This window comes from Lates calcarifer, linkage group LG14, assembly GCF_001640805.2.
Source record: "Lates calcarifer isolate ASB-BC8 linkage group LG14, TLL_Latcal_v3, whole genome shotgun sequence".
Classification (NCBI taxonomy): Eukaryota; Metazoa; Chordata; class Actinopteri; family Centropomidae; genus Lates; species Lates calcarifer.
In genome coordinates this window covers 13,795,464-13,819,210 of record NC_066846.1, presented here as the reverse complement: position 1 = coordinate 13,819,210, position 23,747 = coordinate 13,795,464, and the positions used below count along the sequence as shown (strand labels likewise).

General features: G+C 41.4%; 1 protein-coding gene and 4 non-coding genes across 5 annotated transcripts in view; 4 read left to right on the top strand and 1 right to left on the bottom strand.

Moving 5' to 3' along the window:
- LOC108873688 (GRB2-associated-binding protein 1) overlaps positions 1-13,536 on the bottom strand; it is a 23,278-nt gene extending 9,742 nt beyond the window's left edge. Inside the window, exons 1-9 of the mRNA XM_018661993.2 lie at positions 12,931-13,536; positions 7,869-7,997; positions 7,396-7,561; positions 6,419-6,620; positions 5,265-5,944; positions 4,088-4,170; positions 3,840-3,949; positions 1,642-1,937; positions 466-537 (exon numbers count right to left, since the gene is read on the bottom strand). Of these exons, the coding sequence (XP_018517509.1) occupies positions 466-537; positions 1,642-1,937; positions 3,840-3,949; positions 4,088-4,170; positions 5,265-5,944; positions 6,419-6,620; positions 7,396-7,561; positions 7,869-7,997; positions 12,931-13,005 (1,813 nt within the window). The 5' untranslated portion in view covers positions 13,006-13,536. The remainder of the gene's footprint in view (positions 1-465; positions 538-1,641; positions 1,938-3,839; positions 3,950-4,087; positions 4,171-5,264; positions 5,945-6,418; positions 6,621-7,395; positions 7,562-7,868; positions 7,998-12,930) is intronic.
- On the top strand, positions 817-890 carry trnan-guu (transfer RNA asparagine (anticodon GUU)). Its single transcript has one exon. It is a non-coding gene; the product is annotated as a tRNA-Asn (tRNA).
- trnan-guu (transfer RNA asparagine (anticodon GUU)) lies at positions 1,353-1,426 on the top strand. Its single transcript has one exon. It is a non-coding gene; the product is annotated as a tRNA-Asn (tRNA).
- trnan-guu (transfer RNA asparagine (anticodon GUU)) lies at positions 3,130-3,203 on the top strand. Its single transcript has one exon. It is a non-coding gene; the product is annotated as a tRNA-Asn (tRNA).
- trnan-guu (transfer RNA asparagine (anticodon GUU)) lies at positions 3,508-3,581 on the top strand. The gene has a single exon. It is a non-coding gene; the product is annotated as a tRNA-Asn (tRNA).
- Positions 13,537-23,747: the final 10,211 nt, after the last annotated feature.

Sequence of the window (23,747 nt, the reverse complement as noted above, 5' to 3'; positions counted from 1 at the left end):
AGCTAGTTTAAAGTAGATAGTTTGTCTATAATGGGACACAAACAGAAGTCTCTTGCAAAGTCTTCCTTGCTACATAATCATCTACCGCTCCAACCTCCATGCACTTACTGGCCTTGGTGATACATAAAGGGTACATTACTTCCTGAGCCTGAGCATTGGCAATGGATGAAAAACACATGAACGTAATTCCTAGGACAGATCTGCACATTATTCCTATCAAACTAAAGGTAATATGTGGCACAACAGTCTTGACTCAAGGTCTATTTATTTGCTTTTTCTGGTGGTTTCCTTAGGTTTGCTCAGTTGAAACTCAGTCACTTCCTTCTGATTAAGAAAGTAAAATATTTTGAAAGCTCTGGAAGATTACATTGACAAACTTCTATTACCAACGTCAGGAATCTAATCTGTTTAAAAGGTGATACTGTTGTGTCTTGTGTTTTCCCTCAGTTCAGGTAGTATCAGTACCTCGCGTTTTATGTGTTGGCTCTCCAGAAGCCTGTCCATCGCTTCTCTCAACAGGCTGAGTGGCACAAATCCCTGCAGTGGTACACAGCATCACAAAGAAGAGAACATCAAACATGTTATGCCACTACAGCAAATAAATCAATGGCAATTTTCAACATTAACATTCATATGTTACATTTTAATTGACAACAATCTCTTTGTAAAGTGATAATTCTATTAAATGTAATGTAATTGTCATGTAATGTGTGATTCTCAATTCTGGAGAAAATACAGTAAGTAGTATAGAGAACAAATACAGGTGGGTGGGGATTCATGATCCAGGCCACGCCCCATCTTTACAACACCAGAGTTGTCTCTGTGGCGCAATCGGTTAGCGCGTTCGGCTGTTAACCGAAAGGTTGGTGGTTCGAGCCCACCCAGGGACGTTTTGTGCTTAACCATGTTACATCATCTAAATGAAGAGGCTGAGGAGCAAATAATAATTAAAGAATTTAATTTAGGAAGCATATAACTAACACGCAAATGATGAGCGAGTCACTTAAAATGAAATTGGAGGGTGGACAGAAACATTATTATTTACCAGCCTGAATTCTACAGGGAATAAGTGGTAGTAGAAATAGCAAACGTAAATGGGTGGGGATTGAAGATCGAAGCCACATCCCCTCCACAACACACCAAACGTGTCTCTGTGGTGCAATCGGTTAGCGCGTTCGGCTGTTAACTGAAAGGTTGGTGGTTCGAGCCCACCCAGTTTTGGCTTAGAATCAATTTACTAATTGACTGGTGCGTACAGCCCGTAATTTTGAAGTAACAGTAAGTAGTAGAAATATACAGGTGGGTGGGGATTTAAAATCAAGGCCACGCCCCCTCCACACTCATACAAAAGAGTCTCTGTGGCGCAATCGGTTAGCGCGTTCGGCTGTTAACCGAAAGGTTGGTGGTTCGAGCCCACCCAGGGACGTTTTGAACCAACCAAATGAATATTTCACATTGTCATTTTGTATAAAAGTTACAAATATGGAACTGGGGGGCATTGTTGTTCTGCCTTTAAACTGCCAGCAGATGTGGTTACAGAGACAAATTGACATCTGTGCATAGAAGGGACTGATTTACTGAAATGATGTAAGTCATGGTGGCAACTGCTATTTCAGTTGTTCCTGAAACGTTCATACTTACCTCTTCGTTGTGGTTTCAGGTTGCGGTGGATCGGAGGTGGCATGGCTTCGACTTCTGTTCCACCAACAGCATTCATGGTATTCCTTTGAAGTGGCGGGGTAAGGGGAATAACAGGAGTCAGGGGAGAGCTACGGAAGCCCATGTGGGCAGGTGGGGGGACTTGCCTCCCCAGAGACGCCAGGTCTCCTGTGGCAGTGGTGGGGTGAGTAGAAAGGGAAGGGGTGAGGGGTGTCATGGGGACATAGTTTCCATCTTGGAGTTGGACAGAGGGGTCAGTGGGAGGAAGTGGAGGCACCCTGGAAGAGAAGACAGTATTAGAAATGTAGGTGTCCTGATTTAAGGTTTTCAAAATAAGTCTAAGGAAAGTCTAGGGATCCCTAGAGGGGTTGCTTGTTTAGGTGAGTCTAGCTGAATCTGAGAGGGCTCCACAATCATTTAAGGGGAGCCTATGGATCAATAAGCACAAAGAAACTTGTCTCTGTGGCGCAATTGGTTAGCGTGTTCAGCTGTTAACTGAAAGGTTGGTGGTTTGAGCCCACCCAGGGACGTTTTGTGCTTATATCACCAGGTAACGTCACTTTGATTAAAAAAGGGGGTTATAGAAGCAGGGAGAAAAACTCCCTTTCCATTTTGTATAAAAGGGGGGCATTGCTGTTCTGGCTTTAAACTGGCAGCAGATGTGGTCACAGAGACAAATTGACATCTGTGCATGAAAGGGACTGATTTACTGAAATGATATAGGCCATGGTGGCAACTGCTATTTCATACATGAAGTAACTGTAAGTAATGGAAATATATGGGTGGGTGGGGATTTAAAATTGAGGCCACGCCCCCTCCACACTCATACAAACATGTCTCTGTGGCGCAATCGGTTAGCGCATTCGGCTGTTAACTGAAAGGTTGGTGGTTCGAGCCCACCCAGGGACGTTTTGTGTTTTTAATTAATTTAATTAATCTACACTCCATATTCAGAGGGAAGGACTAGAAGAGCTACAATGCCTACTTACAACTGCGCTGTGTTGTGACGTCACAAATAACAAAAAAACTGGTCTCTGATCAGTTACAATGTCTACTCACAACTAAACTGGTTTAGTTTACAATAAACCAGTTTAGTTGGTTTAGAATCCATTTACTAATTGACTGGTACGTACAGCCCGTAATTTTGAAGTAACAGTAAGTAGTAGAAATATACAGGTGGGTGGGGATTTAAAATCAAGGCCACGCCCCCTCTACATTGTGTGAAAGTCGTCTCTGTGGCGCAATCGGTTAGCGCGTTCGGCTGTTAACTGAAAGGTTGGTGGTTCGAGGCCACCCAGGGACGTTTTATGCTGTAATAACCAGGTGATGTCACAAATAACAAAATAACTACTCACAAATAAACTGTAATTTTAAATTCTACGATCAAAAGCTCTGCCGTACAATAAATAGTTAACAGGTGGGCGGGGATTTAAAGTCAAGGTCACGCCCCCTCCACATAGTGCTAAAGTTGTCTCTGTGGCGCAATCGGTTAGCGCGTTCGGCTGTTAACCGAAAGGTTGGTGGTTCGAGCCCACCCAGGGACGTTTTGTGCTCATATTACCAGGTAGCGTCACTTTGATTAAAAAGGGGGTTATAGAAGCAGGGAGAAAAACTTCCTTTCCATTTTGTATAAAAGGGGGGCATTGTTGTTCTGCCTTTAAACTGGCAGCAGATGTGGTCACAGAGACAAATTGACATTTGCGCATGAAAGTGACTGATTTACTGAAATGATATAGGTCATGGTGGCAACTGCTATTTCATACATGAAGTAACTGTAAGTAATGGAAATATATGGGTGGGTGGGGATTTAAAATTGAGGCCACGCCCCCTCCACACTCATACAAAGTTGTCTCTGTGGCGCAATCGGTTAGCGCGTTCGGCTGTTAACCGAAAGGTTGGTGGTTCGAGCCCACCCAGGGACGTTTTACGCTTAAATTAACCAGGTTGCGTCATTTAAATGAAAATCCTTCTTTCTGTGGTCAGAGGAGCATAAATATGACGATGACAAAATGAATAGGACACATCAGCTGCAATCTGTAGCCAGGACTATTGAATTTAAAGTCATAGTACAATTAAAAACAGTGAATGTTGCCAACAATAAATGTCCCTACATTTCAATAAAGAGAAGTCTTACAGTTTTAAAGGTCCAGTCTTATCATATTGTGTATCCTCTGACTAACCTTGGTGCAACAGGGGGCTCAGTGGTGGCAGCGCTCATGGGAACGTAGTTTTCATCCACATCATCATCTTCAGAGCAAACACTACCCAGAGGTACCATGCCTTTATTAAACTGAGAGAGAGAGAGACAGAGATACTTTTTACAGAAGTCGACTTTTCCACAATTTGGTATGGTTTGTGAAATAAGGGCTGAAAGAACAGAAATTCTCTGTTGTATTTTATTCTTGAGATTTTACACTTTTCAACCTACAAAGTAACTGTTGAAGCTGTCGCTGAAATCAAACATGCTCGCTCTGTCAGACATCGATCGAGGGATGTGAGAAGACTCATAACCTGAAACACAGAGTACAGAGAATAACATTATTAGTCTATATTAATATATACAGTGAAACACCTGGGGCTCTTAAAGGATAAAACAGTAATTTTACAGAGCAGAGGACAGAAGAGTTGCTGGAATACCACCTCCTCGATTGCTTAGTTAGTTTGTGTTATTGTGTTATTTTTCGGTTGTGGAGGAATTATTCAGATCCTTAACATAAGTAAAAGTACCACACAATAATAAAAACACACCAACTGATCAAGGAGCCAGCCTATCTCTCAGAGGAGTGAGTGAATTTCCCTGACTGCTCCTTTAAATGTTACATAATTCTGCATGGAAAAGGACTCACATCTGCTGTGTATTATCCACTATTACAAGACAGAACATTTGTGCAGCTTTCAGACTTGTGTTGACAGACTGATAAAAAACTGCTGTGTCTATCTTACATACACATTTCATTCAGTGTGGAAACAGAGCCTGACTAGATCTGACTGTAGATTGACAGAAGGGACATTCAATGGGGAAGGAAAAATTTGCACACAAAGCATCAAGCCTGGGCACGTGAGACACTGTTGTCCTGTGCTGCACACTCTTAAACAGCTGTGTCTCCAACAGGGAAGTACACTGGGGAATTGTCTGTTTTTGGACAATGTACATTTCAACCAACCAGGCTGGAAAAAGAGACGTCAGTGACAAAACTCTTTGTGTTGTTGTGGGGCAAAGTTCTCGCCTTAGTAATTAAACTAATGCCAATCAAACTGTGGTACAAACAAGCACAAATAGTTTCAGCTGTAAGGATATAATCCATCAGCACTGCTACCTCTGCACAGTAAAGCCTCTTTATAACTGCAGTGCTCTCAGGTCTGCTCTGAGGTGCCAGGTTTAAAACTCTGCTGCCAAAACTCTGATAAACCCACTGCATGCTACCTGCCCAGACTCAAGCTGCAGACAGGCAACATTAGCAACCAGCTGGTGAACAAAGTGGAGAGTTTAGCAACTGAAGGGATCGATATCCTCCTCTGGAGTTGATGTAGACAAACAAAGTATAAGATAAGTAAATACTGGGCTCTAATGACACAAGAATTATGTGCAAGACAAAACTTCTCACCTGTCTGTGTGCGTCCTGGTATCGTGACGGTGTTACTCCTCAGCAGACCTCCACCTCCTCCTTCCACACATCCATCCCTCCTCTCTGACTCTGAGGAGGACCGGGGGAGCGTGGCAGGTCCCGTTCCCACAGCGGAGCCCTCTCCCTGGGATGCAATTGACGGGGGCTTCGGTGGGCGTGGAGGAGGAGTCGGGGTGGAGGCGTGGAGCTCTGACTGGGTTAGAGAGTCCACGCTGGGAGTAGAGGACGGGCGGCGCGGGGGTCGTGTTTGTGGGGTGGATGCCGGGCGGGGGATCTGGTAACCGCTGGTGGTGTATGAGTGTGAACTTGGGGGCACGTTGCAATGTGTATCATCACCAAGAGGTATCGCCACAGGGCGCAGGTGGAAATCCAGGGAGTGTTTCCTGGGGTGAGGAGAAGGGTGACAGCGAGGTCTCCCCGCTCGTTTATGGAGGTCAGAGGTCATGCTGGCATCAAGAGACTGGCTGAGAGGACCTGTCATCGAAGCGACGGTCCAGGGAACCGTCCTAAAGCCGGAGGAGGAGGAGGGAGGCGGGAGGCCGTTTGGAAAGAGGGAGGGAGAGGAGGAAGAGGACGAGGAGGAGGAGGTGGCAGAAGGAGGGGGGTAGAGGTTGTCATTGTAGTCGGTTTCAAGAGAGGTGGAGGAACCTAAAGGAGGTCTGGAGACAGAGAGATACCACAATAAATAGCTTTAAAGGGACAGTCCACCAAAATTAGAAGAAAAGGCAAACTACAACCTCTATGGAAACAGCTCTCATTGACAGTTTGTAGATTTCTGTGAGTAACTCTATTATGACTCAAATAAGCTCCAGATGAGTTTCAGCAAATCAAAACTGAAACTGTCCGGACAAATAAAAATCTGTTGCACTCGAGGGGAATACAGGCTTTACTGTGTTTTTGTGATGAACTCTGCCATCAACCCTTTTAGAAAAGCGTGGGTGTGATCCAGGCTAAGATAAACCTTTAATACCCTTCCTCAGATTCAACACGTCTGAACCTGTAACTCCGACTGTTGAGTCTGAGTTGATTTACCTTCAGCTGCTTCAGCTCTTTAGTCTGAGTTTACTTTTCGACATTCGTGTATTTTTGTATTAAGTTTTAAAGGACCTTGTGTTGAGAGTGAGTGTCTTCACCTGATGTGACTCTGGCAGTGTGATAACCACAGGTAGTCTTCCTCGGCGTTGCCATCGGGCTCCAGGTGTCGCACATTCACCGGGTCATAGGGGGGCGGGACCGACACTGCTATCGAGGTGGTGGTGGTGGGGGTGGCGTTGCTGCTGGTTGGGGTCATCGCGGTGACGGAGGATGGGCCAGAGACTGGAGGTCTGTCTGGAACTGTAACAAAGGTTGAAAGGTTATGTAAGAATATGTATGTCTGAGAAACTGATCCAGTGTCTGCAGGGCTTTAAATGATATGTCTGGTTCGGTTGCATCAAATCCAACGATGATATACACAGACTGGACACTTTATTAGGTACACCTTAACAGTTGACGATAACTCTGCCACATATTCTACCTTTACAAAGCCCGTAAAGACCGTTTCTTGTTAAAACTTTCTAAGAGGTGTGAATTCAACAGTGTGTTTAAAAGATGCATGATGCTAAAAGTTTATCATTGACGTGAACTTCTAGAACTGTGTCTTCACATTCGACTTTTGGTCTTCATTACAGCTCTAAATGAAGGCTAATCAATATAATCCTGTGTCCGCATCATGAGTCACTGTCGAATAATAAAAAGAGGTTACCGAAATATGAGTTACAAAACTGAAAACACAGTAAACTACCAGTAAAGTCTTCGTTTCAAAAACAACATGAAGTTCAAGTGACTGTACAAAGCAAAGCTGTTATACATAATACCATATTTTATGATATTTTAAAACATTTAACATACACACATCTGAGTCACGGACACACACACACACACACACACACAGGCCTGAAGACATTTTTGTCCATATTTCTTTCGGCATGTTCTCTCTCCTCCCACTAGTTTTCACACTGACTCAACCACAACCCACACACACACACACATCTATCCATTTTAAATGCAAAACAAGAAAGGTGCAATGAATCTATCTATCTATCTATCTATCTATCTATCTATGTTGTACCGTCGTCAGTCGGGTTGAAGCCACAGAGCAGGCAGATGGAGGACACCCAACGGTTCATGTCCTCCTCAGACTCGGCCACCAGGTACCAGGTCCTCTCCTCCGTCCTCAGGTCGAAAACGAAGCTGCTCTCCAGCTCCTTCTTAGTGAACGACAGGCCGGCGTCCACCTGGAGGAGGAGAGGGTGCACGTGGTCAAAAGGACTGTTGGAGCATTTTTGAACTCTCACATGTACAAGCTTCAGCGAGTGTAACATGTTTCTGCTTGAATGTATTGAAAATAGACATATGATACAAAATGTGTAAAAACAAAGTACAAACACCTATAAAAACACAAAGATGCTGAAATCAGAACCATCCAGTCTGCAGTAAACAGCTGCTAATGCTAACATTGGCTAGGTAGCGATAGCAAAAACGTACATATAGCACCTTTAAAAAACAAAATAACACCATTCAATATGGTGTCTGTCTGTTTACCTGTTCACACAGGTTCAGGTTGATGGTCCTGATTGGCCGACGGGACTGTTGGTTCTTGTAGTACTGCAGGACGTCCGGTTCTCCGCTGAGCCGACCGCTGCGCAGCACGAACCAACGCCTCTTCCATGCCTGAAGAAAGACACACAGAGAGACAGTTAATGTAAATCAAGTATCAGAACACAATTCAAAAAGCCGACTAACCCATGCTCCAGGAAATACTGCTAAGGTGGCCCAACTGACAAAAGGAAGGTTCCCTGTGTTGTTGGTTCTGTCTGAAACATTGCTTTTGAGAACACTTCCTAATACATGAAATGATCAAACATATTCAGGCTCCCCAGAGGATGAATCCTCGTGATTTCCTCATGTGCCATCATCACAACAAACTACAGTTTAGACCCACTAAAGATGGAGCTCTTAGATCCGAGTACATGGATTTTCAAGAACATTCAGTCTCTAGGAGCCACTGTCAGACCTTTAGACTTCCTGCCTCCCTGCAGAGTGAATATAGGTTATTGATTAAAGGTCAGTTTAGATGATGTTTTCATTCTCTCTCATTCTTTCGAAACAGTGCTGGTATCTCTCTCCCATGTCTGAGGTTTAACGCCCCAGTGCACATGAATGTTAACTAAACATCACACACCAGCTCAGTATGTTGCTAAATGTTTGATGCCATCATGCGCTGAGCATTATGGGTAGGGTCCAGCTCCCATGAGCGATCAACGCAATGACACCTTGTATTTCAGACATGACTCACTGCCTCCATGTGTATGTGTGTGTGTGGGGTTATTGTTTGTGTGTAGGTAGTGTGTGCAAAAGACACGTCATGATTATGTAAAGGTGTGAAGCAGAGCCTGAAGAAGGACTTTAATTTAATAACAGCACACACACACACACACACACACACTGTCCACATGATTATCTCATTGTTTATCTGCTTAAAGGAGGAAGAGAGTTAACTATCTGAGAAGAGATCGGTGAGACTGGCGAGCAAGAGTTACTGGAAACACTGGAGAGAAGTGTGTGTGTGTGTGTGTGTGTGTGTGTGTGTGTGTCTGCCAGTGAGTTTCCACCAGTCCAACAACAAACCAAATCCATCTCTTCCGATCCCTGTTTAATGGTGTTTCTCAACAAAACCAACGTGACTCCAAACTCCCAAGCCTCTGTGTGTGTGTGTGTGTGTGTGTTTTTATGATCAAAGTACAAAGCAATTAAATACCCCTACACCCCCACCCCAACTGCCCCCCCACGCTTGCTCTCCAAACACAGACAGGAAGAGGAAGTAGCTGAACAGGAAATGCCGGTAAGAGATGGCAGTGGATGTGTGTGTTTATTCTCTGTCCCCCTCGCTCCGTTTGATGATCAGTCGTCCTCGGGCTGCTGGACAAATAAAAGCAGCAGGGTGCCTGAAACTAGTATGAAAACACTTTTCTATGCCTTCTAATAAAAGAAGGACTACCAGCTTTTTCTAAATCCACCACTAGCTGTGCATTTAATGTCCTAAGTTCGTCCTAACTGTGGCCGGTTAGTTTAAACCTAGTGACTGCATTTTTAAAACTTAAGGGGTGAATTATTTAGTCATCTCTGAAACATCATGAACTGGAGAAAGCTTTAGGAACCCAAAAAACACATTAAACTTCAACCTACTTTACGTCCTGTAAATGTAGGTATGACTTTATTTATCTGTGTTTTAGAGATACTAGAAACTACCTGGCTGACATCATTAATAAACAAGTGTCAAGTCATGTCGGCCATATTTAGTATAATATTTAATAATTCAGTTAGCCACTTTACAGTTGTATCAGTCTGGTTTATTCTTACGCGTTGACTCGACGTAGCTACGGCATAGATACTTAGCCTGACGTGCACCTCCCTAGAAACGTAACTAGACGTCAAGGTGATGCAAAGATACACAATAAATGCACACAGCGCCATCAGTACAAGATACAGCTGGAACAAGCAAGCAGCAACAACCTTAAAATCAATACAGCATGCTCCTCAAACCGCTCTTTAAGCCTCATTTGTATTTTTTACTACACCAAGACAAGCACAGAAAGAAGTCAAGTCTGATAGTTTGCCCATCATTTTTTGCGCTTAAACAGAATTACTGTTATAATACACACAGATTGGCATTTCCCTTGTTACGCAAGTATGTTTAATTTTTTTATATGTAAGCATCTAGTGGTCAAGATAGGAACTGCATCCTTTCAGCTGCGGCTGCTAGTGTCCTCAAAGTAAAGTTTCACCTTATACTTCCACCTGCTCAGAGTAATATTATCCTTACTAGCCACATCATGTTGCCCAAAAATCAGCAATTAAAAAGTAATAATGATAATGTCTTTTCCTGAAGGACTTAATCAAAACTCCATCTACCCTCTCTTATTTCTTCTCTTCTTTCATTTTGTTTCCTCCTTTGACCTCTGACCCCGGCAGGAAGAGGGCACAATGGATCTAAAATAACACTTCCTCCATCCTGCCTCCAAACCAAAATTAACACCAGACCTGAAAAACAATTTACCCGCCATTCAGTTCCTTATTTACTCATCTGTTATTCCTCCGTCTCCCTTCACACTGAACTCTGTGCAGACACTGTCAAGGAACTGCAAGGCCCTGATATTAAATATCTTTGCAGGTGAAATGAACATCACGTCCTCCCTTATTTTCACACCTTGTTGTGTATTATCACCTACTTAAAACTCCCTGAAAAGCATCAAAATAGTTCTCCAATGGCACTCAAAGTTATGGTTTATTCTCTGGTCTTTTTTGGCCAACATATCAGTCAACTGTGTTGGCCTATCATCAAGATAACTGCTGAGATCTGGACACACAGCAGCATCATTATAACAAACTCAGGACAGTCATTAAGGCTGTAAACAAACAGTTTGTCAAGAACAAGTGGTTCCCAACCTTTTAGGCTTGTAACCACTTAAAGTAAACCTACGTCTACGACCCATTCAATGAAAGAATATTTTTGCATCTTCACAGGAGGCTCTCCTTGAGGTCCTGAACAGACTACACAATTTTTTTGTCTTTTATGATGGTCGCCATGTAAGATTGGCCAATCATAGCGCTATGAATTATTGATGCATCTAGCTGAGTAGAATAGCAACACCATAAGTTTGACCCTGTCCAGTCATCGTCAACATCCTTGCGCATCATTGGGCAAGAAGGTCAAGAGCATGCCAAACCAACAGGTGGCGATATAACCCTAAGAGAACACTCAGTCATCTTACTGGTCAGCGTCTTGGAGATGTCACACTATACAGGGAAATACAAAAAAAAATCAGACTTGTTAACTTGCTTTTCGTCCAGTTTCTCGCCGTTCTACGATTAAGTCAAACTTTGACGCCTGTCACTCCCAACATTCACATTCAGGCCCGACACTGGAAATTTGTCGGCCATGACGACATCGTGTAACAATCGGGCTGAATTCATTCAGTCCAGTCCTGGTATTACCTTGACAGATCCAGCTTTCCTTAAACTGTATTCGACCTCATGTGTGTGTGACGTTTGTTGTTGTGATGAATGTTGCAGAATTTACCTCATCATCCTCCCTGGTTCTGTTCCAGTACATGTGTGTGTGTGTGTTTCCAAACCTTCTAAATCTTCAGGGAGGCCCCCTCCTCCAACCAGGCCCAGCTGAGAACGATTAGTTTATTACATAACTCAGGGCGCACGCACACACACACACACACACACACATACACACACACATACTTTTTGACAGAGCAGGGAGTGTATGATGAGGTACACTCCACGAACTTTGGCCCACTACTTAACACGAGCACATGAACACACACTCAGCCTTCTGCTGCTGCCATTATTATAAGGCTCTCCATGTGAGTGTGTGTGTGTTGACAGTAGACACACAGCTGGCCAGACCGTGTGTGTGTGTACACACTGGGTTGTGTATACCATCATGACTGAATGTATACACACTCTGAACAATGGCCTCTTCGTTTGGAGCACCTCTTCTTCTTTTCTTCTTACAAGTGTCTTCTTCATCTTTTCTCGCTCCCACCTGCTGAGGACTCATGGCTTCATTTGCGATTGCAGATGACAGGGATTGTGGGTAGTGGAGTCTTTATAATTAAAACAGATAAACCTCGCTGGAAAGTTTGAATTATTTCATTTGTTTCCTGTCAATTTTAGCAGAGAGAGAACTCACTCTCTTCTTATAAAAATGTTCTCTTTTGGATCTGAACACCATCATTCTGCCTTTGAGCAAGGCAGTAAAACCCCAAGGCAAGCCTTCTTTTTCTGTCCTATTTATTCCACCTCCCACACTTTCCTCGTGCAAATACAGCCCCTCTGAGAAAGGAAAGTATTTGGCAGAAGAGGAAGTGCAAAGTACATGAATGAAAAAGAAAGGGACAGAGATAGAAAAAGAGAAAAAAATGACAGATTAAGGGAAAATATGGAGAGGAGAGATGTGATTAGCTCAACTCACTGGCAAGGCATGCCAGATATGCAGCATGTGTGTGTGTGTGTGTGTGTGTGTGTGTGTAACTGCCTAAGCTGCTTCTTTACTGGAAAGTGAGCTGTGCTGCCGTTGGACAAACAACCTCGTGCTGGTTTGAACTGTTCCTGAATAAAATGGATTTTGCCTTTTTATGCCCTCCATAAAATCTGATTTCTAACTACTCTCTCTTTGTAAACAACTGAAAGTATATTTGTCGGTTTTACTACAGCTTGGCTGATTTCACTTCTTGTGCTTTCATTTTGTTAAAGACAACAATATTAAACTAGTGCTACTACTTGACCAAACCAAAATTATAACATAAGACGACTTTCTGTCCAGTCGCAGAAGCAGGCAGCTGTACTCTGCAGGATGTTTTGTTGGTTTATGATTATGACTCTGTAACTTTAGGAAATTACCCATGTGTGTAAACAGTGATGAAACCAAGAGCTAATCTCCAATCTTAATTAAAAACTACACAGGTGGAGTTTCCATGAACAGTCTGTGGCCTTGTCCTAGACTCTTTGAGCAAGGCACAAACACACAACGAGTCGAAACACACTCTTGAAATTTTGCTAAAAACCATAAGAAAAGCAAAGTACTCACATAACGCCGTAGCTTTTTCTCTGGTGGTGATTTTCGCAGCCAGCCCTCACACACCACATCCCCTGCTGCACTCATTCTGAAGTCAACAAAACAGCTTCCAATCGATCAGTCAACTGGGCTTCAATCAGGTTTCAAGTCAGGTGTCAGAGCTGATAGACTTCCAATCAGTTGATCAGGATTTTAAACCTTCAATCAGACCCAATCAATCAAGTGTCAAATCGGTCAATTAGGCAATCAAATAACTTCCCAGTCAGGCTTCAGATCAGTTAACCATGTGAAAAACTGATCAGCTGGTCGTCAAGTGGCTTGCTCAGACTTCTTATCAGGCTTGAAATCAGTTCAGCAACAACCCTCCAACCAATCAGCTGTCAGATCTTCAAATCAGTCTTCCAATCAGTTCACCAAACTTATATCCAGTCCATAAGTCCTCCAGTCAATTAATCAGTTTTTAAGGTGAAGTTCTGCTGTGATCGATCAGTTCAGGTCAGCAGTTTCCATCCACACATGAGGGAGCTGCTCCTCCGTCGACGGCTGAGTAAACGAGTCACACCTCCTTCTGAGAGGGTTTCTACTTCCCAGCAGAGTCACTCATCCCTCCCTCCTCTCTCTCTCTCTCTCTGGTCGTACAACAACTGAACACAATGCCTCAGCTCCGACATTCCTTCCCTCCTCTCCTCCCACTTTCCACTCCTCCTCCTCTTCCTCCTCACTCCTCCCCCTCAGCACAACAGGAAACTCCCCCTGTGGATATGTACAGTGTGTGAATATGGGAGAGAGAAAGTGTGAGTTTTCTCATGCTGTTCTTCAAAACACATGGAGAAAATAACCTGTTATATTAAACACACGTCAACACATGAACCTGCTGATGACATGTGAATAAACTGTTGTTGGATACATTTTTTGGAAAAGCTACTTGAACAGCAAAAAGGCCCTTTGGACAGACTATGGTTGTCCTAAACCCAAACATTTCTGAGGCTTCTAAATAAATCTAACTCTTGAATGGTTGAACTTTTGACCTGTTGAGGTCGAGCGCTGGTTGGAGTGCCAAGTACCAGATGTACCACTTTCCGCTGGTATATCTGGCACTTGACTTCTTGGGAATCATCTTAAATTTCGAAGTTATTCCGATGTTTGACTTGTAACTTGGAAACCTGTCACATGGTGCAGTTAACGTGACAAAACTACTATATGGGCTAAATGGGATCTTTATGGTAATGCATATAATAAAAACAGTATTCGAATAGTGATTTGGACGTCGATTACAATGGCAGGTGAAGTTTCGATGTTCCATAGTATTTGTTCAGCCAAACCATTCAAAGTTCTAGTACTATATATAAATTAACCCCATCATCATTAAATCTTTTTATACCAAAATGTTTATTTTTATATTCTATTCTATTCATGTCTTAATAAACACCAATTTATCCAATATCCTATCAAATGAAATAAAACTGTAATTGATTAGCTAGCAGAGCAATATGTGGATCAGAGGTGGTTGTTTTAAGAGGGTTAGGGACCCAGAGCCAATGACAATAGAGTGGGGTCTCCATATGTGAGCTACATCAACGTTTCTGCCACAAAAGTATAAAAGCAAACAGGCCTCTATATACTTTTAGGTTTAAGTCATTTTTACTCTGAATGAGAGTGTGACAATATTTTCTGTGTAAAAAAAAAAAAAATGCTTTTGTGAAATAAAATGAGTAAAATATCCATCTATTTATCTCCAGTCCTTTGTAAGTAACATTAGCAAAGTGTGGAAACATAATATCCAGTTTAATATTAACATTACACAATATTATTAACATTAACATTAGTTGGCTTATGTGCTGGGCTTTTTGTATTTGGTGATTTTGTGTTTGTCAGTGAAGTAACTGTAAGACTAAGTAAGATGAATGCTGATCTCTAGTGGCCAATTTTAAGTACTACAAGTTTAAAAGTGGCTTTTTCCTCAGTTAGAAAAAAAACTTATGAACTTGCTGCAGATAATCTGGTTATTTGCATAAACCTCCCCAAAATTCAAAACAAAACTTTTCCAAGCAATCTTTTATCTGATTCAAATTTGAATGAAGTAACACAGTTCATCACTGTTCGATTTGAATACAGACACCAGTCTCTGTTTACATCAAAGTAATTTGAATTCTGCCAAATGTTCATCTTAATGGAGAGCTAAAATGAGTTACATTTGCATCAGCATATTCTAAAACTGGAAACTGACATGAATGCTTTTCCAGAACATGTTTCAGTTTAAGTTTTTAGTGAGACCTTAACTGGGGATTAATTATTTGCTAAACAAGTTCTATTTTAAAAATATACATGTAATCCTGCTCTATGACTTTTTTATGTTCCCCTGGAAGGAGAGACTGATGGAAAAAATTTGCCTGCACAGAAATTAACCGTATCAAAAATATCAGAGTCTGGAGTTTGTTTTGCAACATGCAAAACCCTCCACACTCCTGCCTCCACCTGTTCAACACAAACACCTTTTAATATACAGTATATTTGGATCAGACACCAGTTCTAATCAGTCTCTGACTCTGAAACACCATAGGAGGAAGATCAGAAATAAACACTACTGACAAGGTGGGTACAGTTCATAAAATATTGATTCAATATTGCAATATTTTTCTCACAGTATAAAGTTTACATTACATGGGTGTTTGAAAAGCATAAAGACAACCACAGAATTCTGTCAGAATTCTTGACATTTGTTATGGTTCAAGCACAGACTCATCCTTGAAACTGAATTTGTCCTTGAACTTATTACAATATTTAGGATTAAGAATGATTTAAAGTTGTAACCAATACCAATGAAATTACAGAAAATCTATGCTTATTGATAAATATATTTGAGAAATTTATTGGGGAATTGCTATAGGTTCTTTGGTTATATGATGAGTCACACAATTAAACTGAGTAAATTTGGTTTTTGAGCCTTTTGTAAAATTGCTCCATCTAAAACTTTTAGTAATAGTGCTGATTAAAGCTGCCTGACTGCAAAGAAACAATAATTTGTAGTGTAATGAGCTGCATTTGTTTCCTAAAAGTTACTGAGTAGATGCGATAGTTGAAGATCTCAAAGCTCTTTTGGTTAATGGTTGTCATTATTTGGCTAAATTCCACCTTAAATTGACTCATTAAGGAAGATTCTGCATTTTCTCATGACCCAAATCAGTTGTCCACATAAAAACTGATGTAGACCAGGTTTGATTCTGGTGTACCACCTTGTGGCCATTTATAGTATCTCTGCTCAGGACTCCTGAAATGGTAGGCACAACTTAAGTTAAAGGATTATGCATCATTTTTTTGTTATTTTCTCTCTCTCCCATCCTGTGACTACATATCCACATTTCCCCCCTTTCTCTTCCTCAGGCCTCCAGCATGTCAGCCAACTCCTCTTCCTGTTCCAGCATCTCCCCACCTCACCCCTTTCCCTCCAACTCCTCCCTCATCACTATCCTTTTCTCCTGCTCTGACTCCAGAGTTGGCAATTTCATCTTTATCGCCTTCACCATCACCAACACCATCCTCCTCCTCCCTCTCTCGATCTTCGTCCTCTACCTGGGTCGCCGACAACGCTGCTCAGCTTCGACGAGTCACTGCGACTTCATCACGTACCACATGGTTGTCATGGAGATGGTCTGCCTCTTGGGAAGCATCTGCTATTGCATTGGGACCTACACGGATATTTCGAGGATGATGATGGTTGGGTCCCATGTTTTCTTCATCACCTCGTGTGGACAGATGTTCTATCACGCCCTAACCTGTGCAGAGCGCTACCTGGCTGTGGTTCACCCCATCACCTTCCTACACCTGACAAAGGGCAGCGGGATCAGAATCAGCAAAAGCATGGTTTGGGGTTTTTGGCTGCTGGGTTGTGCAGAGATGGGTTTGGTGGCTCTGGACACCACCCTTGTCATTGGTATAGTGTATGTTGTGCACCTGCTTCTCTCTTTAGGCGTTGTCTCTTTCTGTAGCTTCTCTGTACTCAAAGTTTTGAAGCGTCCAGGGCCGGGGGAGGTGGGTGGGGACAGGGACCAATCAAAACAGAGGGCATTCTACACCATCACAGCTATACTGGGAACTCTGTTGCTGAGGTTTGGCGGGAATCTACTTTGTGTTACAGTATACGCCTTACCACAGATGAGCCACAGTGATCGGTGTGTGGCGCTTGATACAGGTTACTGGTTCTCTCTGCCCAGCAACCTGGTGTTACCCCTGCTGTTCCTGCACAAAAAAGGAGAGCGGCCATTTTGTAAGAAAAACAACAAGACATGAGAAGAATCATTATAGAGAAAACAAGTGGAGTATGCTGTGTAAAAATAATAAAAAGGGGCAAATGAAAACATCAAATAAGTATTTACAAAATAGAGGATTGATTTGATTGAAGCAACAAAATGTGCTGTGCAAACTTTGCTGAGCAACAGCGCCCTCTGCTGCCAAAAGTGGTAATTAAATCTGCTCCAAGTCAAATCAAGTAAATTTTAAATCACAACAGAAGTTACCTTTGGAGCAGATCTAGACTGTACTCTTTATAATATTTAGAGAGAGTCCCAACAATTTCTGCCATGAGAAAGCAGTGGCAACAATAGCAAGGGAAAACTTCCTTTTAAGAGGCAGAAACCTTGAGCCGAACTGGACTCTGGAGTTAGTATCATGCATGTATGGGATATGAGTACGTAAACATGGGGAAAGAGAGAAGAGCTCAGTGCATCATGGCAGTCTAGGACTATAGTGGCATAACTAATGGTTCAGATAAACCTTTTACCTTTTGCTTTTATTTATACTCCAACAATTCCAGCTCAGCCAATTAATTGTAGAAATGTTTTAGCGAGGTATCAAGTAACAAATTCTTACTTTTTTCAAACTTGTTTAAACCTTGTTTAATATAATACACTCATGTTAGCAAAGCCAACGTTAGATACTTCTAGACATTTGTGTGCAACTGACATGAGAGTTCATATGACTGTTTTCAAGTTGTGCTACTGTTACACTCACACACACTCTTATCATTTCACATTAGTCTGTAATTGCAACCTTTGGACACGGCTTTAAATCACAACACAGTAATCTGTAGTAGATAAGATTAACACTACAGTAGCCTATGATATGGACTGTAAGTGATATCAATCTTGTGATATTGTAAATTTTCTGGAAACTACTTCTCTCTTCAGTTGCAGTAAATAAAGTCTTGAGCCACAATGTTGCCGGCAGTGTTGACTTCACATGTTGGACCTGTGGCTACAGACTTAATGACCTCCTCTCATGTTCCAGTCACCAGTGTTCCCACTGGAACAACACATGGAAAGAAAATTTTCCTACAGCATGAGGACACTACATTAGTGATAATTACTGGTTTTGTGACATGCAAAGAACATACATGCCCTGTGCATTTGACTTGTAACACAAACATACCCTACACTCTGTACATTAATCTCCCTCCTGACAGACACCTGTACAGCAGCCCAGCTATTTGTGGGGAGCAGTAAAGGAAAAGGCTGAAACAATCACCACTGTCAAGGTTGGTCTATTTTTATCTAACTTTGAAATCACCTTTTTTTTTGTCTGAAACCCCTTGTCAAAGCAATGTCTAATTGTGAACCTTTACTGCTGGTTACAGGTCTATAAATTTGAGCTGTTTAAGTCAATCAAAGAACAATTTATCTTTTTCGTTTGGTTATGTGAATTTTAATTTCACTGAGCCATGAAACTACAGTAAAACAGAAAAAATTAATGAGCAGGAATTAGTTTTTTCATTAGTTATCTGATGATAACTCAGATAACTCTATAAGGTCAGTTAGACCTGTTTAATTTCTTATAAACAAACTGTTGCAGCAAAAAGTGCTGTCAGCACCACTCACAGAAGTAATAAGTCATTCTCTGTAGAGGGCTTTGGAAACAGTTCAAAAATCTAAATTTTAAGCAATTCTAGTTAAGTTAGGGAAAACTAAAGTGTGTTTTTGGAGCTGTTAAAATCACCTCTGACAGTAAATAACAATAACACACATATCAAAATGAAGAGTCAGTGAACATTTACATTTGCACAACAAGTGTCTATGGCTAAACTTTTACTTCATCTTTCTTTTTTTCTTCACATTCATTGCTGTACATTACCACCCTACAATGGGTGTTCAAAAAAAGACTGTAATCTAAATGATGCTTGATGCTTCTATCTGCAGGAAGGCATTATTTGTCAGTTTCCAAAATTCTGCACGAGTGTGACTGCTGCTGTCAGATCAGCCCAAATGGATCATACCAAGACCAAATTTGAACTTCAGTCAGATTCAACCAGACTGAACAACTCTCTAAATAGACATAAAGGTTATTCTCTTTCTTAATTTTCTCTATTATCTATTTTTTCCTTCAGCGCCATGGCCATCAACTCGTCCTCCAGTGTCTTCCATACTCAGCAATCCATAACATCATACTTAATGTGCTTCATTTCCCCAAATGGCGCCAACGTCTTTTTGGTCTTTACTACCACCAACATCATCCTCATCCTCCCTCTCTCCATCCTGGTGTTCTATGTGGGATTTCAAAGATGGAGGCGACAGCGATCCACTTCTATGGTAACAGCAACAAGCCACGCTGACCTCTTCACCTACCATATGGTGGTCATGGAGATTTTCAGCCTGGTGGGATCTGGCCTCTACTGCAACGGCAACTACACGGCAAATCATGGGACAATGATGGCTGGGTATTACATCTTCTCTCTAGTCTTACCTGGACAGGCTCTCTTTCATTGCCTGACCTGTGTGGACCGCTACCTGGCTGTTGTTCATCCAATCATCTACCTGAGGCTGAGGAACTCAGGTGCAATCAGGATCAGAAATATCAGCATTGGTTGTACTTGGTTGTTGTGTGTTGGATGGATTGGTGTGTCATATGTGAACTTCCCCTATTTCGCCACAGTACCATTTTTCATCCTCTTTAGCTTTTCCTTGTTTGTCACCTCCTTTTGCAGCCTCTCCGTCCTCTACACACTCACTCGTCCACGCCCAGGGGAAGGGAGTAGGGACAGGGCTGACCAGTCAAAGAAGAGGGCATTTCACACCATCCTTGTTATAACGGCAGCATTACTGCTGAGGTTTAATGGGCTTATAGTCTGCATGGTCCTGGTCAAATTAATTTTTATGAAAGGTGGAGATGGTTGCATGATGCTCAAGAGTTCATTCTGGTTATATCTGCCCAGCAGTCTGGTATTACCTCTGCTGTTTCTGCACAGGGCAGGAAAACCAGCATGTTTTAAGCGCAACACTGAATCCAGATGAAGAAAGAGATTAGATGATTCACTCATACTGTGAAATATCTTAATATCTACTGAATTAATTTTGTATGAATTTAATCACAAACCAAATTTGGCAGATTGATATTTCAACATGATGGTGGGGCTGGATGATCACCAAAGTCATGAGAATTTGTGAGTTATTGTGAGGAGTTGAGGAACTTTTGAATGTTTCAGGGTTTGTTCGACTTTTCATTTCTTCCTTTAATCACAAAAAAGTTTGATTTTAATAAACATCGTCTTAGCTCTGTCTGTTCACTTGAATCATGTCCAATGGTCATTTTAATGTCAAGTTAAAATGAAGTATGCCCCTATGTTCGAGGTTTGTATATATATATATATATATATATATATATATATATATATATATATATATCCATGACAGGACATGTCATATTGTATTTCTGTGTTGCATATATACATTGATAGTCGGTGTAAAAATGATGTAAATACAACTTTTGGTGTAAAGCTGTAGCTCTGTGTGCTTACATTAAAAAGATCCTCTATAGTTTTTGTGTCTCTTTATGTTTGTTGTTGTTAACACACAGGACAGACAGGTGTTCTGGTCTTAATGACGCTCTGTGATTTGAATAAGCACCAGTTTTAAGTTACAGCTCATTTGAATCCTGTCAAACAGGCTTGTTAATGAACAGGCAGAGTGAAGAATGGACGTTTCTCAACACCAGAATTATTCAGAATTATGTATCTAATAAAGAAATATACAGCGTACATATTTTTGATGAATTGTGACCTTTTTTTAGCTTTTTGTTTATTGGTCTCTCAAAACTCGTACAATATGAAAAATGTATAAGCATGAGATAAACTGATTATTATTTTACTATGTCAAAATATTTGTAATCATATATTAATGACTTTAAATTATGGAATAAATGTGATGAAGAATGACACTCAGTTATATTTGTGTGTATATGTTTGTGCGGATTACAGTGATGTGTTATTCAAGTTCTTGTTTCAAAAACTGTCAGAGGTTAAAGTGTTTTTGAGCAAGGCAGTGGAGTGGTGCTATTGTGCATCTGCAGCTGTAAATGAGACAGATGACACACTACGATTTAAAGATGCAAATACGAACAATGCAAAGTGAATAAGCAGTCGTTCCTGGTTATACGACATGCAAAAAAGAAAACAAACCTAAACAATTCACACACAAAGAATTAACATAAACATATTTAGGACACAGAGGTGCAGAGTCCAGACCCACAGGTGACAAAAGATCACAGAGATCAGACACTAAAAACTACTAACAAGGTGAGTGTGTTTTAATAACGTCACAATAGGTTAAATTTAACAATTATGTTCATTTTGATAGTTATGTACTACTGGTTATTTAACACTCAACTTTATCTAGTTGCTTGACTGGATGAAAAATATACATTTAGAACACCTTTAAGGATATACCTTAAAGGTGTTGGATATTTAAAAAGGCTGTTGAAGCCGAGAACTACCAAATTAAATTTCATTGTGCATGTGCATAATGACAATAAAGAATTCTTGACTTGTTTAAAGAAAGATGTGGTACAGACATTATAATGTTGAATGTATCCGAAGCAAAATTATCCACAGTGACTCCCATGTGTTTGTATAATGAATGTTTTCTTTTTCTTCAAATTTTCATAACTATATGATACTGAGAAAAGTGAGCTTTTTTCACATAAGAAAATTACAAATCTTCAATGTAATTTTCATCAATAAAATTACCTTACATGATGTATCTGACATATTTACTTGGTAACTTGGGAATTTTTTGTAAATGATTGATGGGGAGTCTTTGGATTCGGTGCAGTATTGAGCAAGTACATAAACCTGGCCACTGCAAACAGCTGCTGCAGTGTGATTATCCACATCAAAGTACATCCACTTACAACAATCTGAACCTGTCAATAGCAAAAACAGGCACTTTAGTGGACGTACTTTGATGTGGACAATTGCCCATTGGATTGCATTACAGCAGCTGTTCAGCAGGTACATCATTCTTACCCTTTAAAGGACCAATTGCAGAGATTTTGACCCTATCAATCATTTACACCCAAAAACATGAGAGAATAAGGCCCAGGTTCAAAAACACGAGAGTTATCCTTTAACATGCATTTCTCTTTATCGAGGTAATGTACTGGAATACAGGAGATTTCACTATTTGCACTCGTTAATTTTACTTTTCACTCTCCATCTTTGCCTGTCTATCACTCTATCCCTGCCTACAGTCATGTCTATCAACTCCTCTTCCTCCTGTAATTCCTCTCTTCCTCCTTCTCCCTCCACCTCCTCCTCAAGTATCTTTTATCAACTGCACAGCTGTTTCAGCTCAACAGCTGGCATTTTCAGCATCACTGCCTTCACCATCTGCAGCATCCTTCTCCTCCTCCCTCTCTACATCCTCGTCCTCCACCTGGGTTGCCAACGATGGAGGCACCGGAGCTCTGGCACGACGATGAGCCACTCCGACATCTTCACCTACCACATGGTGATCATAGAGCTAATCAGTGTCTTTGGGTCCTCCATCTCCTGTTGTGGGGTCCATGCCAATCTCCCAGAGATGCTGAAGCTGGGTGTCTTCCTTCTGTCGGTCAACATGTCTGGACAGATGTTATTTCACATTCTGACCTGTGCTGAGCGCTACCTGGCTGTCGTCCACCCCATCACGTATCTGGGCCTGAGGAAGACAAAGGGGATCAGGATCAGGAATATCATCATTGGCTGTGTTTGGATTCTGTGCTTTGCAGCGACAGGTTCCATGACCCTAAGAGATGAAGTTTCCATGTTAATTCTCTCTTTCTCTGTCTTAGGTTTCACGTTAAGTGTCATCTCTTTCTGCAGCATCTCTGTTCTTTGCACTCTGATTCGTCCAGGGCCAGCAGACAGGGTTGAGGGCCAACAGCAGATTGACCAATCAAAGCTGAGGGCGTTCTACACCATCATGGCCATACTGGGTGTGCTGCTGATTAGGTTTGGAGGGAATGTATTTACGTCTGCCCTGCGCACCTCAGTACAGCTGAGTGAGACTGAGAGATGTGGTTTATGGCTGGCTGTATGCTGGTTCAATCTGCCCAGCAGTCTGGTTTTACCTCTGCTCTTTCTAAACAGAGCAGGAAAACTACCATGTTGTAAGAAAAACAATGAACCAAGATGAGGGTCTGATTAAAGTATCCAAGAACGTAGAACAATGTTCTTGTTTTGTGATGTAGAGAAAGTTAGTCTAGGATTTTAAGTACGATTGGGAAAATCAGACCGTTATTTTCCTGTTTTGTTGCTTTCACTTTGACTAGACATGATAGTTGTTCTTATTTTTGACAATTGTCGTTCACGTTAGAACATATACTGTATATACATAGTTTAATTTGTTCCTTACCATTTTTCCTTCGGTTTCAGTTTTAGAAAAACAAACACCATCCTTTAAACTCTGTACCCACTGATCAGCCACAACTTTAAACCACTGATGAAGTAATCATCTGGTTATAATACAATGTCTGATGGAAAACCTTAGGTCACATTCTCCAATGGCAGGGACCTCCCCTAGCAG